This window comes from Amblyraja radiata, chromosome 3 (assembly GCF_010909765.2).
Source record: "Amblyraja radiata isolate CabotCenter1 chromosome 3, sAmbRad1.1.pri, whole genome shotgun sequence".
In the NCBI taxonomy this organism is placed as follows: Eukaryota; Metazoa; Chordata; class Chondrichthyes; order Rajiformes; family Rajidae; genus Amblyraja; species Amblyraja radiata.
Window position 1 is genome coordinate 11,166,251 of NC_045958.1, and position 16,098 is coordinate 11,182,348.

At 41.7% G+C, this 16,098-nt stretch overlaps 1 protein-coding gene across 3 annotated transcripts in view; it reads right to left on the reverse strand.

The window, feature by feature from the left end:
* kiaa0825 (KIAA0825 ortholog) overlaps window positions 1-16,098 on the reverse strand; it is a 309,772-nt gene that overhangs the window by 140,125 nt on the left and 153,549 nt on the right. For all 3 annotated transcript variants that reach the window (XM_033017288.1, XM_033017289.1, XM_033017287.1), the window contains exon 19: window positions 14,159-14,253. In XM_033017288.1, coding sequence (XP_032873179.1) covers window positions 14,159-14,253 — 95 coding nt within the window. The remainder of the gene's footprint in view (window positions 1-14,158; window positions 14,254-16,098) is intronic.

The following is a 16,098-nucleotide window of genomic DNA, read 5'->3' on the forward strand; positions in this document are numbered from 1 at the left end:
GTTTGCCATGCTGTGAAAACGGAGAGGATGAGGGAAAGAGTTTCTTCCCAGAGGCCTTAGGACTGTAACTCTATCTCACCAGGGACTAACTTACTGTACCAAAATTACTGATGTGTGGTGTCTTTTTTTAAATTGCTGTTTTTCTTTTTTTTTCTCTGCCACAAATATGTAATTGCTGATTCTGTTCCATTCTGTTTTGTAGTTTTTTTGCACAATCCGCAAGCATTGCCACTTTTCATTTCACTGCACATCGTATGCGTATGTGACAAATAAACTTGACTTGACTTGACTTGAAAATGCTGGAGTACCTCAGTGGGACAGGCAGCTTCTCTGGAGAGATCTCAAATTCTACACTCAATACTCTAAATGATGAAGGCCTATGTGCCAAAATTGTATGACACTATGTATGAGGTGTATGGAAGGTCTAGAATATTGAGGACTGTAATTGATTTAAATTTTAAACTCTGGTACTAGATTTTTTTACCTTTTCCCTCTTAGACTTTAGGAAAAGCAATTGTGCCAGCCAGATTGAAAACAGCATACTGTACCTATCTGGATTTCAAATTTTAGATTAAAGTCTTATTCTATTGCTCTGCTCATTACTGTTCTTTATTGTCAACATAGAGTAGTACATTAATTGCTGAAAAGATAAACATAAATTTTTCTTAGCTTAAAAAATGCTTACTGGATAACTGATTAGAATACAATGCCAATTAAGAACTGACATTTTAAAGAGAAAATGGTTATTGTATCCTCCAAACAATTCAAAGTTGTTTTGCACAATAAATGATTTATCAAGTAATTAGCGTTGTACAATAAAAAATTGTTGCCAACTAATAAATTATTAGCTAATGACTGAATAAACAAAATAAAATTGCATTCAATATATATTTACTGTCTGGATTTTGCTGATAAACTCACAGTATTTGAAAAGGGATAGTTATTATTATTAGCGTACAAATCAGCCAGCAACTTGTGATGAGGTGCCGTATGAATTGTGAAATGCCACAAATTTAGTTTAGTTTAGTTTATTGTCATGTGTACCGAGGTACAGTGAAAAGCTTTTGTTGCGTGCTGTCCAGTCAGCGGAAAGACAGTATATTATTACAATCAAGCCGATTACAATCAATTGTGAAACAATTGTGTTTCCCTTCCCTTACCATCACAAAGCAGCATTTGGATAAACATCACACCTTAAAATCACCTCAGAAACATACTTTGTATTTAAGTGGAATTCAGTGAGGTGGTCTCAAGTGGGACACTGGTCAAAAGATTATCGTATTAATGAGTTTGTATGATGCTCAGAGCAATGGTAGATAGACTATGTCATGATCCATTTAGGAGGACAAATATAGCTAGGATGTATACAATGTACTGCAAAAAGGACACTTTACCTAAAGAACCGAGGAACAGAGGGCCTTTGACATGTCAAAGGTCAAAGGTCAAACGTTGATTTATTATCACATACACCTAGATGTAGTGAAATTCTTTTTGCCAATGCAGCACATTAAAAAAGGAATACAAACATAACAATAATAAATAGCTTTAACATAAAAAACATCCCCCCACAAATGGTTCCCCTTATGGGGGAAGGCCACAAAGTCCAGTCCCATCCCCAATTCCACCCATAGTCGGGCCTATTGAGGCCTCCACAGTTGCCTCTACGGAGGCCCGATGTTCCAGGCCGTTCTCCGCCGGGTGATGATGTTCCGGCGTCGGGAGAGTCTCTCAGCGGCATGGGAACCCTGGAACGGCCGCCTCCCTACTCGAGACCGTGGCTTCCGGAGCCGACAAGGCCCGCGCCGAATGGAGCTCAACTGGCGATCTCGTCGCGAGATCCCAGGCTCCGATGTAAGTTCAGCGCCGCCGCCCGCAGCTCCGCGATGTTTTTAACGCCGGTTCCAGCTCACCGGAGTTCCAGCGCGGCGACCCCAGGCAAGGCACCGCCTGCCCCGCAATGGCGCTCCAGCGCTGCACCGCCGTCCTAAGACCCGCAGCTCCGCCGCCGCCGCCGCCGCCGCAGTCGATGCCGAGACTCCGGGCGGTCCCCTCGGCTCGGTCTCTCCTCGCGCAGCTCCGCAGCCGCCGCCGATACCGAGGCCCGCTGGTAGGCGCAGCGACCCAGGCGAGGGCGGTCCCCTCAGGAAATGCCGCTCCAGGCCCGCTGGTAGGCCGCGAGGACGGGTCGAAAGTGCAGCCCGGAGAAAAGCTGCATCTCCGACCAGGTAGGGACCCTGAAAATTAGTTTCCCCCTTCCCCCCCCCCTCCCCACACATGAAAAAGCTAGAACTCCTTAAAAACAAACACTAACTAACTAAAAATAAGAAAAAAGAAATGAAAAACAGACAGCTGCAGGCTAGGCAGCCATACCCCCTACAGGTCGGCGCCTTCCAAGGATACCTGAAGGCAGCAGAATAGGTAGATAAGTTACCTCCCTCCAATAGTGAGGGCATTGAACTTAAGAGGCATGAGACAATTAAGCCATGGCCATGCAACAATTGGCGTATAAAGAACAATAACTGTAGTGTTTTGAAAGTATGTTCCTTTGGAAACTGTTGTGGCAGAGGAGCAGCAGTCAGGGCGAGCAGCAAAAGCAGGAGTTGTCCGGACTGTAGTGTCAAGCTAGGCTCTGAGACACAGCGGGGAAGGGAAAAAACAGAGAGAGCCAAAGTGATAGGAGACCCCTTAGTTAGGAGGAGGGAGGAGGGGCCACAGACAGGAAATTCTGAGGCAGCAAATGAGACTCCAGGATGGTATGTTGCCTCTCTGGTGCCAAGATCCAGGATTGTAATCAGAAGTCGTTGTGCATGTTGGCACAAATTACATAGGTAGTAAAGAGGTCCTGCAAGGTCAATATAGGGAACTAGGCAGAAGATTAAAAAACAGGACCTCAACGGTAGTAATCTCTAGATTGTTCCTGGTGCCAGGCACTCTGAGTGTACAAATATGAAGATAGGTCAGATGAATGCATTGCTCAGGAATTGGTGTAGGGGGCAGGGATTCAGAAATTTAAACCATTCGGCCGCCTGCAGAGGCGACTGCGGAGGTTTATGGCCCGACCATGGGAGAACAATGGAGGAGGACTGACTGTACTTTGTGCCTTCCACCACAGTGAAGAATGCTGTGGTGGATGTTTGTGTTAAATTTTTATTGAGTATTGCGTGTTCTTTTTTATTGTACCGCTGCTGGCAAGTTCATTTCACTGCACTTTATTGTGTATGTGATGAATAAATCTGATTGATTGATTGATTGAATGATTGATTCTGGGGCAGAGTGACCTGTGTAAGAGGGACGGGTTGCATCTGAACTGGAAGGGCCCAGTATCCTTGACGGGAGGTTCGTTAGTGCTACTTGGGAGTATTTAAACTGGAGGGGCAGGTGAGTGGGTATCAGAGTAGCAGGTCAGAAATTGGAAGGAGAGATGGGAACGCAAGAGATCAGGAATGGTAGGTCTCAAAGGAAGGATTATGCAGGAAGAAGTGAAAGAATATGGTAATGCTGATGGGCTGGCGTGTTTATTTCAATACAAGGAGTATTGTGCAGAAAGCTGATGAACTTAGAGCCTGGATTAATGTTTGAGACAATGATGTGGCTATTTTGGAAACGTGGTTGCAGGAGTGACATGACCAGTAGCTCAATGTTCTGGTGTTTCGTTGTTTTAGACCTGATCAAGTGGAAGGCAAAAAAGGTGGAAGAGTTGACAGCGGACCTTAGAGGAGATACTGGATAGTTTGTATGCTGAGGGGGAATGGGAGGAGCTTAGAAATGTGTAAGCACTCTAATATCCCCACTCACCTCCAATAGCCAACACCCAAACAAGAGATAGAAGAACATATATGTAGACAGATTACCGAAAGATTTCAAAGTAACAAGCTTGTCTTAGGAGGTGATATTAATTTTCCCAATATTGACTGGGACTTGTTCAGTGCCAAAGGCTAAAACAGAGCGGAATTTGTGAGGTGTATCCAAGTGTGTTTCTGAAAACTATGTGCATAGTCCACCCAAGAAAGGAACAAGCTGGATCTGATGTTGGGAAATGAGCCTGGCTCATATTGAATGACCACAGTATTCAATAGTCCGTTAACAGCTGTGAAAAGGCAGTTTCTGAATCTGGTGGTACATGGTTTCAAATGTTTACATCTTCTGCCTGATTGACAAAATGGTCACCTTGACTACACTGGTTCTCGCCCATGTTAAGGAGGGCCGCATCCTATCTTTGTTCACCTCATTACTTTTTACATTTGCAAGTTGCCTTTTCACTAATTAGCATATAAGTAATGTGTATAAGTGTAAATGGTCCCTAGTGCGCCGACCAACAATCCCCGCACATTAACACGCACTAGGGACAATTTACACTTATACCAAGCCAATTAACTATAAACCTGTACGTCTTTGGAATAGCCCTTAGTAGCAACTACACTAACCTTCACCTCCAGACTCATTGCTGGTGTCTTCTACTGTGAAAAGTTATTCAATTCCTCTGCCATTTCCTTTATTCCCCATTATCACTTCTCTAGCATTCATTTTCCTGCAGTGTAACGTCCACTCTGCCTCTTTCTTACTCTTTATATATCTGAAGAAACTCTTGCTATCCCCTTTTATATTATTGGCTAGCTTACCTTTATATTTCATCTTTTCTCTCCGTAATGCCTTTTAGTTACTTCTGTTGATTATTAAAAGCTGTCCAATCCTCTAGCTTCCCACTAATCTTTACAATGTTACATGGCTTCGCTTTTATTTTTACGCTATTATTACTTCATACTATTATTGCTGTTATGACTTCCCTCGTCAGCCACGGTGCCTCATTCTCCCCCTAGAATCTTTCTTCCTCTTTGGAGTGAAAAGATTCTGCATCTTCTGAATTATTCCCAGAAATTCCTGCCATTGCTGTTCCACCGTCATTCCTGCTAGGATCCCTTTCCAGTCAACTTTGCCAGCTCCTCCCTTACGCATCTGTAGTCCCCTTTGCTCAGCTGTAATACCGACACATCCTATTTCACCTCTCAAATTGCAGGTTAAATGTTATAATAATATGGTCGCCACCTCCTCATGGTTCCTTTGCTATTAATTATTTCATAATACTACATTATGAGCATGCAAGTGGTCTTCTCATTATAGCAGCTATTGTCTATGTGACATGGATTAAAAGCCAATTTGGAAACACATTGAGACCTGTAGTTTAATGCCACCAAATTTCACTGCATTCAAAGCAGAGTTGTTAACATATACTGTTCCATTCTTTCTCATCAGTGCTATATTTTAATTGGAATAAACAAAGATGATTATCACCAAGTATTTGGGCTCTAATGAGGAACCAACGGAGAGGGCATGCTATGGTAATGGATTAATCTGCAGGTTCAAGAAAACTGTTTGTGCTGCTTCGTAAGAATTTCATGTTCCGTTTCAGTATATATAACAATTAAACACTCTTGACTCTTGAAGAATCCCTTTCCCTCAGGCCCTCCTCCATTCGATGGGGACTTAAGCTTAAACTTAGAAAATATTTTGAGCAAAATGTCATTTTAGTAAAGGGATTGACCTTAGCATTGTGAACAGTCACCTGGAGGCTTGCCATTAAAAAATCTCCTGGTTGTTAATTACAAAGAGCTTTTACAATATTAAGTGAAGGGACAATTGTGCTAAAAGAAGAAATGAATCAGCTGCTTGGGCCTAAAGGACAGAAAATCACACAACAAGATTCTGTCTATTTTATGGTCATTTTCTGCTGCAGCTATGAAGAACACCTTATGAAACAGATTTGCTGTGACGCTGCCAAGGCTCTCCTCGGCTTCCTTTGTTGCATAGAAACAATTCCAGCCACGCATATCAAAAGCAAAATACTGTTGACCAGCGTTTCTCAACCGGGTTCCCCGGAACCTAGGGTTCGCGAGAGGTCGCTAGGGGTTCCGAGAGAAATAATGTAAACTAGTCTAGTGTCAAACTACAGCCCGCGGGATGCAATCCACAGGTGCAATCCGACCCGCGGGTACAATCCAACCCGCGGGATGATTTCCCCCAATGCCAGAGTGGGCTGCAGCTGTCCCCGGTGCCGGATCGGGCAGCAGATGACCCCGGTGCTGGGCTTCCGTGCTCCCCCTGAGCTGCTGCTCGTGGCGCATGTCCCGTCTCCCAAGTCAGCCGCTCACTCCTTATATGGCGTGAGAGGCCGTGGCTGCATTGCTGTCAGCATTGTGACGACTGCTTGACTGACACCCGACTCGACCAATCGAACGCTGATTGCCGCTCCGGGGGGGCAAACGGGTCCGAACACGGCGAGAGCCATACAAATGGGCTGGCCCAATAGGAGAAGGGACAGCCCTCTGGGCAGTCAGCTGTGGCCAATGAGGGAGGGGACGGGCGCTGAGCAGGGATAGGTCGCGAGGTGCGGGGCGGCCTGGGTTTCTGGATTCGAATGCTGTGAGGCAAAAAAACAACATTGTAGCGGTGCGGGCTGCACGATGGAAACTTTTCTCTTTACAATGCATGGAGCAGCATGGCGGAGGAGGAAAGCTCAGCCGACTGCAAAGCGTCTCTGTTCTAGGCCCCTTCCCACTCTCCTGATCATCCCAGAAACCCGCACTGACCGGGAGAGGCCACAACCCGGTTCTCTCTGGGATACGAGTGCTAAAATGGTGGCGGGAGAAGTAGTCCTAACGAAACAGCAATTTGTTTTGTTAGGGTCTACATTTGTGTCTACTAATGTTCGACTTCAAATGGTTTATTAATGGAAAGGGTTGTGGCTCCCAAAACAATCTTAGCCAAAATAGCATTGTTTTTTTCTCTCTCTCATCACAACTTTCTTGTAGCCTTCGACTGTAAGTTAATACCAATCATAAAAGTACTGCTTGCTAGGCAATCTTCTTCATAAGAAACAAATTCGTAAAGTGAAACACTTGTAGTTATAGCAGAGACTGAGACACATGAGAGCAGGTTGAAAAACAAAGGCAACGGAAGCTGTGGGAGCATGCGAGCGTGCGTTCGCACATGCACAAGTGATCCGGCCCGCATGAAGTTGCATTTTGCCCAATCCGGCCCATGACCTAAAATGAGTTGACACCCCTGAACTAGACCAAGCGTGGACCCGTTGGGTCCCCCTCCCCCAACGCAATATTCCCCCAGTAGCACTCACCTATACACATCGCTGGAAATTAAAATGGCGATCCCGGCCAGGGCAATCCTCCCCCCAACTGTGCAGGCGCGGCTGACGGGTCCCCGTTGTGACGCCAGAGATCGCCGTTGTGACGCAAGTCAAAATGGCGATCTCAAATGGCGGTGGGCCCGGCAACCCGCCAACTCAGGGATTCCCTGAGATATGAAATTATTTCAAGGGTTCTGCAAGAGTAAAAGGTTGAGAAACGCTGCTGTAGATGCTGAAAATTTGAAAAAAACAGAAAATGCTGGAAATATTCAGCAATTTGAGAAGCAGTGTGGAGAATGTAAGAGTAAACATTTTCAGATAATTAGCTTTTCATCTGATATGTTGAAAGGTCATTGATCTGAAATGTTAATTCCATTTCTCTCTTAAGATACTGCCTCGCATTTTTAGTTATGATTATATGATTATGTTCATATGATTTACGATTCTATCTTATTTCCAGCATCTTCTGCTTTATTTCGGCCAAGTAGGTTTCTTAACCCTATGCAATCTTGCACTGACGCATCCTCATAAGCCTGCAATTGTCAAGTTATACAATGCTAGAAGGATCTCCTTCCTTATGCACGTTATGCTACTGGCAATAAAGCAAGTGTTTTGTTTAAAAACGTCCTGAAGATGGTTCCACACGAAACCTCATCTTTCCTTGTTCTCCAGGTATACTGCCTGACCTGCTGAGTTATTCCAGCATTTTGTGTCTTCCTTGGTAAAACCAGCATCTGCAGTTCCTTGTTTGCCTGTTTGCCTTTTTGTCTACCATATCTACCTATCCTGCTGCCTCAGAGATCGGGGGTATGCATTCCAGTAAGTCAGTCCACACTTCTTAATATCATCCAATTTGTCGAAAGATTTCCATTTGTCACATTGGTGCCAACTGAACCAGTCTATTGCTATATACCGTACTCGTAGTCTAGAAATGTCTTGCTCTACCAACCACACTGCCAGATTTTATATCATTGACATACTTCTTTATTGATATTATTTTCAGGCATCACTCTTAACCAATGAGGGATACATAACAGAAACAGGCCTTTGGACCACAATGAGTTATTGTATCTACATAATGTATCTACATTAATCCCATTTAATTGCATTAGGTCTAAGCCTTCCATGCATTCAAGTATTTATCTAGATATTTCTCAGCAATCATGAAAGCTTCTGCTCACCACCTCTTCAGGCCACGTTTCAGACAGCAACCACCCTCGGTTCCCCTACCTCACCGAAAATCCTATGTCATCTTGTCTTAGAAAAAGATTCTTACTCTTATCCTATTTATTTCCCTCATAATTTTATATACCTATATCAGGTCAACCCCTTAGTCTTCTCTGCTCCAGCGGAAAACAAACCAAGTCTATCCACACTCTTCTTATAACGGAATGCTCCAAACCAGACAAGTCTGAAGAAGAGTCTCGACCCGAACGTCAACCATTCCTTCTCTCCAGAGATGCTGTCTGTACCTCTGAGTTCAGCTTTTTGTGAATATCCTGGTGAATCTGCTCTACATTCTATCCAGCACGTTCACATACTTCCTATAGTGTGGGGATCAGATAGCACACAATACTCCAGGAGTGGCTATGTTCACATGTGGTTTGTGATCAAAACTGATATTCAAAATGCCTAGCCATATTTACACTTTTCCTATTTAGTGCTTTTTCCCAGTCATTAGCCAATATAATACACAATACCTTATTTGTTAAATACAATGTATACTCACACCAAGTAAACTTCGTTCTTTCCCAACAAAATGTTCCCTATACAACCTTGAAAGTAAATCATGCTAAACGGTCAATATGAAGAATGGGACTAATGAATGAAACACAATTCAACTTTTCTAAACAGCATTCTCTAAACAACTAGCTGGCCGTTTACCATTTAGTGAGGTGATATGTTACTGTCATAGGCTATTAAACCAACCTCTTAATCATCCGAGATGAAATTTCAGTCTTAGAATTATGTGGCGCCCTTTTAATTAGTTCAAATAGAGAGCATCCTTAATCTTGATGTGTACCAATTTAAATAAATCAAGGTCTCGCACTTCTAAAGTGAATATTATTTCATTTTATGTTGATGGGATCTCAGTTATAACATTTTATAGCCTGCCTCATTGACAGTTCAGTGTGTTGGATGTGACTTTCACAGTCTGTTGGCAGGTTCTAGGAAAGCCATCACACCTGTGACTTTGGTTTTGATTAATGAGTCTTTCAACTCATCACAACCATCTGAAGGAGGGCCATGGCCTTTGTGGGATCAGTGATTATTCCCTTTCACTCCAATGATACCACAGAATCTTCCACAAAAAGATACAAACCTTTTTAAAGCTAAAGAAAATTCAATATGTTCACTCAGCAAGCCAAATAACAGGCGAAAGTAGACAAAAGATTTGTTCAAGGAATATGACACCAGTTTTGTCACAACGTCACTTTAAAGCGGAATAAAAAATATCAATGTATCAATGACAGTCCATAAAGTGCCAAATTAAAAATGTATGTAGTTATCTGGACAACTTTTCTTAAATAAGACAGGATGTTTCATTGAAACTCTTTTAATTTTCAAATGTTCTTCAGAAAGTGAATACAATTTTCAGAGGAAATGTTTCCCCTTTATTTAAGCTGCTAAAATGGCAAACTTGCAAATATACACAAACTGTATGTGAATATGCAATATCTTAAATTAGATAATTATTTTAGCATTCTGAAATTTTTAAATTTCAGAATAAAAAGCATTGTCAATAAGGCATATTTCCTATAAATGCCCATGCATCTCACTTGCTATTTTCCAGCACTCTCCCATTTCTTTTAATTCCTTTAATATCCAGGAATGTATGTATCACTGTCCTGAATGAATACATTATCTGCTCCCTCACAGCCTTCTTGGAAAGAGAATTCTAGAGGTACTACTTTCTCAATTAAATAATTTCTCGTCATTGCAATTCTAAATGGCCTATCCCTTATTCTGAAATTGGTCCTAGGGGAATCAACCCGGGGAATTATTCTCTCTGCATCGAGCCTGTTAAGCCCTTGAGAAATGTTACATGTTTTTAATGAAATCCCCTCTTATTCTTCTAAACTCTGAATTACAGTCTCAATCCACTCAATCACTCCTCACGGGGCAAACCTACCAGCTCGGAAACCAATCTAGTAAATTTCCTCAATAGCAGGTCCTTCTTAGATAAGGGACCTACATTGAACACAATTCTCACTGTGGCCCATACAATCACAACAACACTTCTTTACTCCTGTATTCGAGTCTTTTCAACATACGACAACATATCATTTGCCTTTTTACTCTTCCTGGTTTTAGTAAGGCATGTGCTTGGCGCCAACGGATGTCGAACCGGATGGTATCACCCCTGCTGCAGACTTCTGCTGCCTCAAATGCAAGAAGAAGAAGAAGAAGAAGTAAGGCATGTGGGAAGTCACATGATATGCTAATCCATAAGATTAAGGATCACGATGACTAAGTAATTTGGATCCACAACAACCTTACCCATATAAAACAGAGGGTTAGTGATAGAAGGGTGATATTCTATCTGGGGATTAGCGGACCAGAGTGTTTGCTGGGATCTCTGTTGTTTGTGATATTTATAAATAACTTGGACATAAATGTAGATGGGTGGTTAGTAAATTGCTGCCAAAGGATTTCAGCAGAATTTATATCATGTGGACAATGAAATGACAGATGGCGTTTAATCCAAGCAAGTGTGAAGTGTTCCAATTGGGAGCTCGAATATAGTTAATGGCAAGACGCTTGACAGAGGGATCTGGGCTCCCTGAAATTGGCAACACGAGTATTCATAATGGTAAGGGTGCATGATATACTTGCCTTCATTATTCTATACATTGAGTATACGAGCAGGAAGTCATGTTGCAGTTTTAGAAAACTTTGGTAAGGCCATGTTTGGATAATTGTGTGTAGTCTGTTTGCCCCATTACAGGAAGAATGTTTAAGAAAGAACGCCAGATGCTGGAAAAATCGAAGGTAGACAAAAATGCTGGAGAACCTCAGCAGGTGAGGCAGCATCTATGGAGCGAAGGAATAAGTGACGTTTCGGGTCGAGACCCTTCTTCAGACTGAAGAATGTGGAGGCTTTGGAGAGGGTGCGAAGGTGGTTTACCAGAATGTTGCCTGGATTAGAGAGCATTAGCTAACAAGAATGGTTGTACAAAATTGAATGGTTTCTCTGGAGCTATGGAGGTTGAGGGGAGACCTGAAAGGTCGCGTAATTTGCATGCAAAGGACACGTAAGTGGGACAGGCCCTTAACAATTTACTCCATATTAGAAGACAGTGCAGGACTACAGCCTTAAAAGGAAAGGCAAAAATAAGCTTTGTGGCTTCAGCCTATTCCTTTTTCGGTCATTGATTATGTGAACGTTGTGTGAAATGGATACAAGTGTTGGTTCATTTTCACACAGATTGTAAAGTTTTGTTCTTTTTAATGTATGACGAAATAAACTATTCATTCATTCATTCAAAAATTGACTCGAGTGAAAATTGGTTGATTATCTACCAGAATGATTTAAAAAAAGCACATGGACAAAAAAGAACAAGAACTTTAAACTTAACACTTTTTTTTTTGACATTATGGAAACCAAACTTCTAAAATCACAATATCTCAGACCATTATGCTTAGGTTATCCTGGTAAATATGACAACAGACTTTATGCTGCTGTAAGATAATTGCAAAAGTTTGCATGATTTGATATGCACCTAGAAGAATTTCCAGAGTAATATAACAAATCTTACATGCTTGTTCAAGAGCTAAGCCAATAATTCAAAGCCCAATGCAGATTGTTCGTCTTCATTCCATCAAAGTTTAAGACACGTCTTGTAGGCACTCGATAGTTCCCAAAGTCAGCAAATGGAGTTAGTTGTTTAGATGACAATAACCACAAGGGATTATAGTTCCTTTGGTCATATTTATTATTTACAGCTTCTGATTTGTCACTCTGTGAAAATTCACAAGAATTCATTGAGACTTTCCCATCTGTTGCACCTACAATATTTCATGATCTTTGGGACAAGAGTATGATATTTTTACTTTAAGGATTTAATGCAACATTTAACATAAATTAAAAATATTCATCACACCATTGTGGTTTTATTGTCCACTTCCTCCACATAATCTTAAGAAAGTTTCTTCCATCTCACTAGTAAAACAATATAATGTTCCTTATAAATTGTTGAAGAGATACAAAATAGAATATAGAATGTCCAACACTCCTATATCAGGAGGAGAAACTCAAACCCTATCATTACCAAATTTCCACCAGGATTTGCACTAATATTAGGTAGAAAGAAAATAAAACTTCATGAATTTTATCGAATATAGTGGTGCTGTAATAACAAATTGACAAACAAATATATTTTGCAGCAGATTTAGACCAAATTTGTTTACCATTTGATGCAGTGCATTACATATTGTACAATCTAAGATATGAAAAGAATATCACATTGTCAATAAAATCATAGCCTCCAACAAAATGGACAACAATGATTTCCAGTAAATGGAAAAGAAGAACATTGAACATGTATGCTCATATTCAAGTTATTAACAATAGACAATAGATGCAGGAGTAGGCCATTCTGCCCTTCGAGCCAGCACCGCCATTCAATGTGATCATGGCAGATCATCCACAATCAGTACCCCATTCCTGCCTTCTCCCCATGTTCCTCGACTACGCTATCTTTAAGAGCCCTATCTAGCGCTCTCTTGAAAGTATCCAGAGAACCGGCCTCCACCGCCCTCTGAGGCAGAGAATTCGACACTCATAACTCTCTGTGTGAAAAGGTTTTTCCTCATCTCCGTTCTAAATGCCTTGCCCCTTATTCTTAAACTGTGGCCCATGGTTCTGGAGTCCCCCACCAATGGGAACATGTTTCCTGCCTCTAGTGTGTCCAAACCTTAATAATCTTATATGTTTCAATAAGATGCCCTCTCATCCTGCTAAATTCCAGAGTATACAAGCCCCGCTGCTCCATTCTATCAACATATGACAGTCCATCCCGGCAATTAACCTGGTGAACCTACGCTGCACTCTCTCAATAGCAAGAATGTCCTTCCTCAAATTGGGAGACCAAAACTGCACACAATACCCCAGGTGTGGTCTCACTAGGGCACTGAACAACTACAGAAGGACCTCTTTGCTCCTATACTCAACTACTCTTGTTATGAAGGCCAACATGCCATTTGCTTTCTTCACTCCCTGCTGTACCTGCATGCTTACTTTCATTGATTATGAACAAGGACCCCCAGATCTCATTGTGCTTCCCCTTTTCCCAACTTGAATCCATTTTAGATAATAATCTGCCTTCCTGTTTTTGCCACCAAAGTTGATAACCTCACACTTACCCACATTAAACTGCACCTGCCATGCATCTGCCCACTCAACCAACCTGTCCAAGTCACCCTGCATCCATATAGCATCCTCTTCACAGTTCACACTGCCACCCAGCTTTGTGTCATCTGCAAATTTGCTAATGTTACTTTTCATCCCTTCGTCTAAATCATTAATGTATATTGTAAATAGCTGCCGGCCCAGCACCGAGCCTTGCAGTACCCCATTAGTCACTGCCTGCCATTCTGAAAGGGTCCCGTTAATCCATACTGTTTGTTTCCTGTCTGCCAACCAATTTTCTGTCCATGTCAGCACCCAATCCCCAATATGTTTACTTTGGTATGAATTATGTTTACTTTGGTATGAAATAAGGAACAAGGAGAAAAAATAAAACGTTGGACATGTAACCAAGAAAAATGTTAAATTGTAAGCATTCCAACAATTACCTAAATAAAACAGGAATTGATATCCTCAGGAAAAAAAAGAGCACAAATGCATAACTCAGTGAACTTTATGTTGCTGTATTATGTTTTGATGATCAGATTTATGACATAGTGCTGCTGCAAAAATCACACAAACATTTACTTCTTGGAAAAATGCCAAATGAGGATGTGGAATAAAATAATAATCACTTAACATGACAGCCAGCTCCGAAAAGAAGCTCTTACCTGTTTGCTAGCAACGTCCTGAAGGTCAACTGACTCAGTCCCAGAGTACTACGCAGTACTTTTGACCAATCCCAATTCCATTCAGTTATAGTTGACTGTTGATAAATGAAAATAAAGGACTGTTAGTTATTAATCAGAGTTAATATGATCAGTAAATTACAGCCCCAGCTGTGATAGACTGAATAAGAAGTAGGGTTGTCCTGAACAAAAGCTGAGACAGGAGATATCAATCATGTGCGCAGAAGAAGCTTTTATTTCATAAGATGATAATAGTTTATGAATTTATTTGGTGCTGTGACCATTAGTTAATCAGCCAAACCAATTTGCATTGTTCCTGCTTTTTCATGCAACAGTGCCACTTTTTTTTATGGGCAGATTCTGAATGAAATATTTTTAATAGACCATTAAAGTTATACAAGAATGTTTGTTGATATATTTTAAAATTATTGAAACAAAACAGACTGTTAAGGGTGAACTCAAGAACACCAATATTTATGTGCAATTAACTGATATTTATGTCTGGATGGAAGACACACTCAAAGGGAATGGGCATTAAACAATTTATGCAAAAATGTTGTAGCCATTTAATCATGGATTTAAGCATGAAATCTCCCATATGAGTGTTGGATAAACAAATTTGCCCCAATGGCCTTCTTAACAAGATTTGCAATCAGATCAGAATGCTAAAATGTATTGGTCCCTGGAAATATTTGGCCCTGTCTCATTAGTGAAGAAGGTGTGAGCACACCAATTTTGGTCATTTGCTAGCCGATGGAGAAAGAGGAAAAACAGGAAATGTTGTGCCAATACCTGTTTGGTGATCAAGCTTTTGAAGACAAATATAGGTTTCTCAGAGATTCCCACAGTGCTGATGTTGATTATATCCATTGACAAAGATTTTCAAATAATCTTTGGTGTGAAACCCCAGTGCATATTACTTTCCTCGTTAGCTGACCCATGTTCTAGGTTCATCCAATGTCAAGGTCATAAGTAACCAACACTGAGGATCTTTCTGGTGTGAAAAATCCTTTACCTCAAGCATGTTTAGGATGGATGGGGATTCCACCTATACCTAACTCAACCTCTCCTGTGAAATGTTATCCAACTTTTACATCCACTCCTTACACACTGGGGACAATTTGCAGACACCAATTAACTTACACACCTGCCAGTCTTTGAGATGTGGGAGGAAACCGGAGCACCCTGGAGGAAACCCACGCAGTTACGGGGAAACGTGCAAACTCCACACATACAGCACCCAAGGTCAGGATATAACCTATACCCTGCTGCTGTGAGGCAGCAACTCTACCACTGTACCACTGTGCTGTGCAAAAGTTGTCCTTCGGGTTCCTATTAAATCTTTCACCTTAAGTCAAGGTCTTCTGGTTCTTGCTTGCTCTACCCTGAGTAAAAGACTCTGGGCATTCCCTCTATATATTCCCCTCATGATTTGATACATCTCTCTAAGATCACATGTCAGGCTCCTGCTCTCCAACAAATAAAGTCATTGTCTGCCCAATATCTCCTTATACACAGGCTCTCCAGTCCTGGCAACATCTTTGTAAATCTTTTCTGCATTCTTTCCAGTTTAATGACATCCTTCCTATACAAGGATGACAAAAACTGAACATAATACTGTAAAAGTGGCCTCATCGATTCTTGTGCATCTGCAACAGAACATTCCAATTTAATATTCCATACCCTGACTGATGAAAGCCAATGTTGGTCGGTGGGGGCGCTGCGAGTCGGCTGCCCTGCCAGCAGCATGTTAGTTATTTCGACTTTTTTGGTGTGTCTTAATGTAAGTTTAGTTGTCTCTCGGTATGTCTTGTGTGGGGGGTGGTGGGTGGGGGAAAGAGGGGAACCGCTTTCGGTCGCCTCCTCTACGGAGAGGCTTTTTTTTCCATGTCGCCTCCCTCGCGGCCTAACAGCAGGGATTG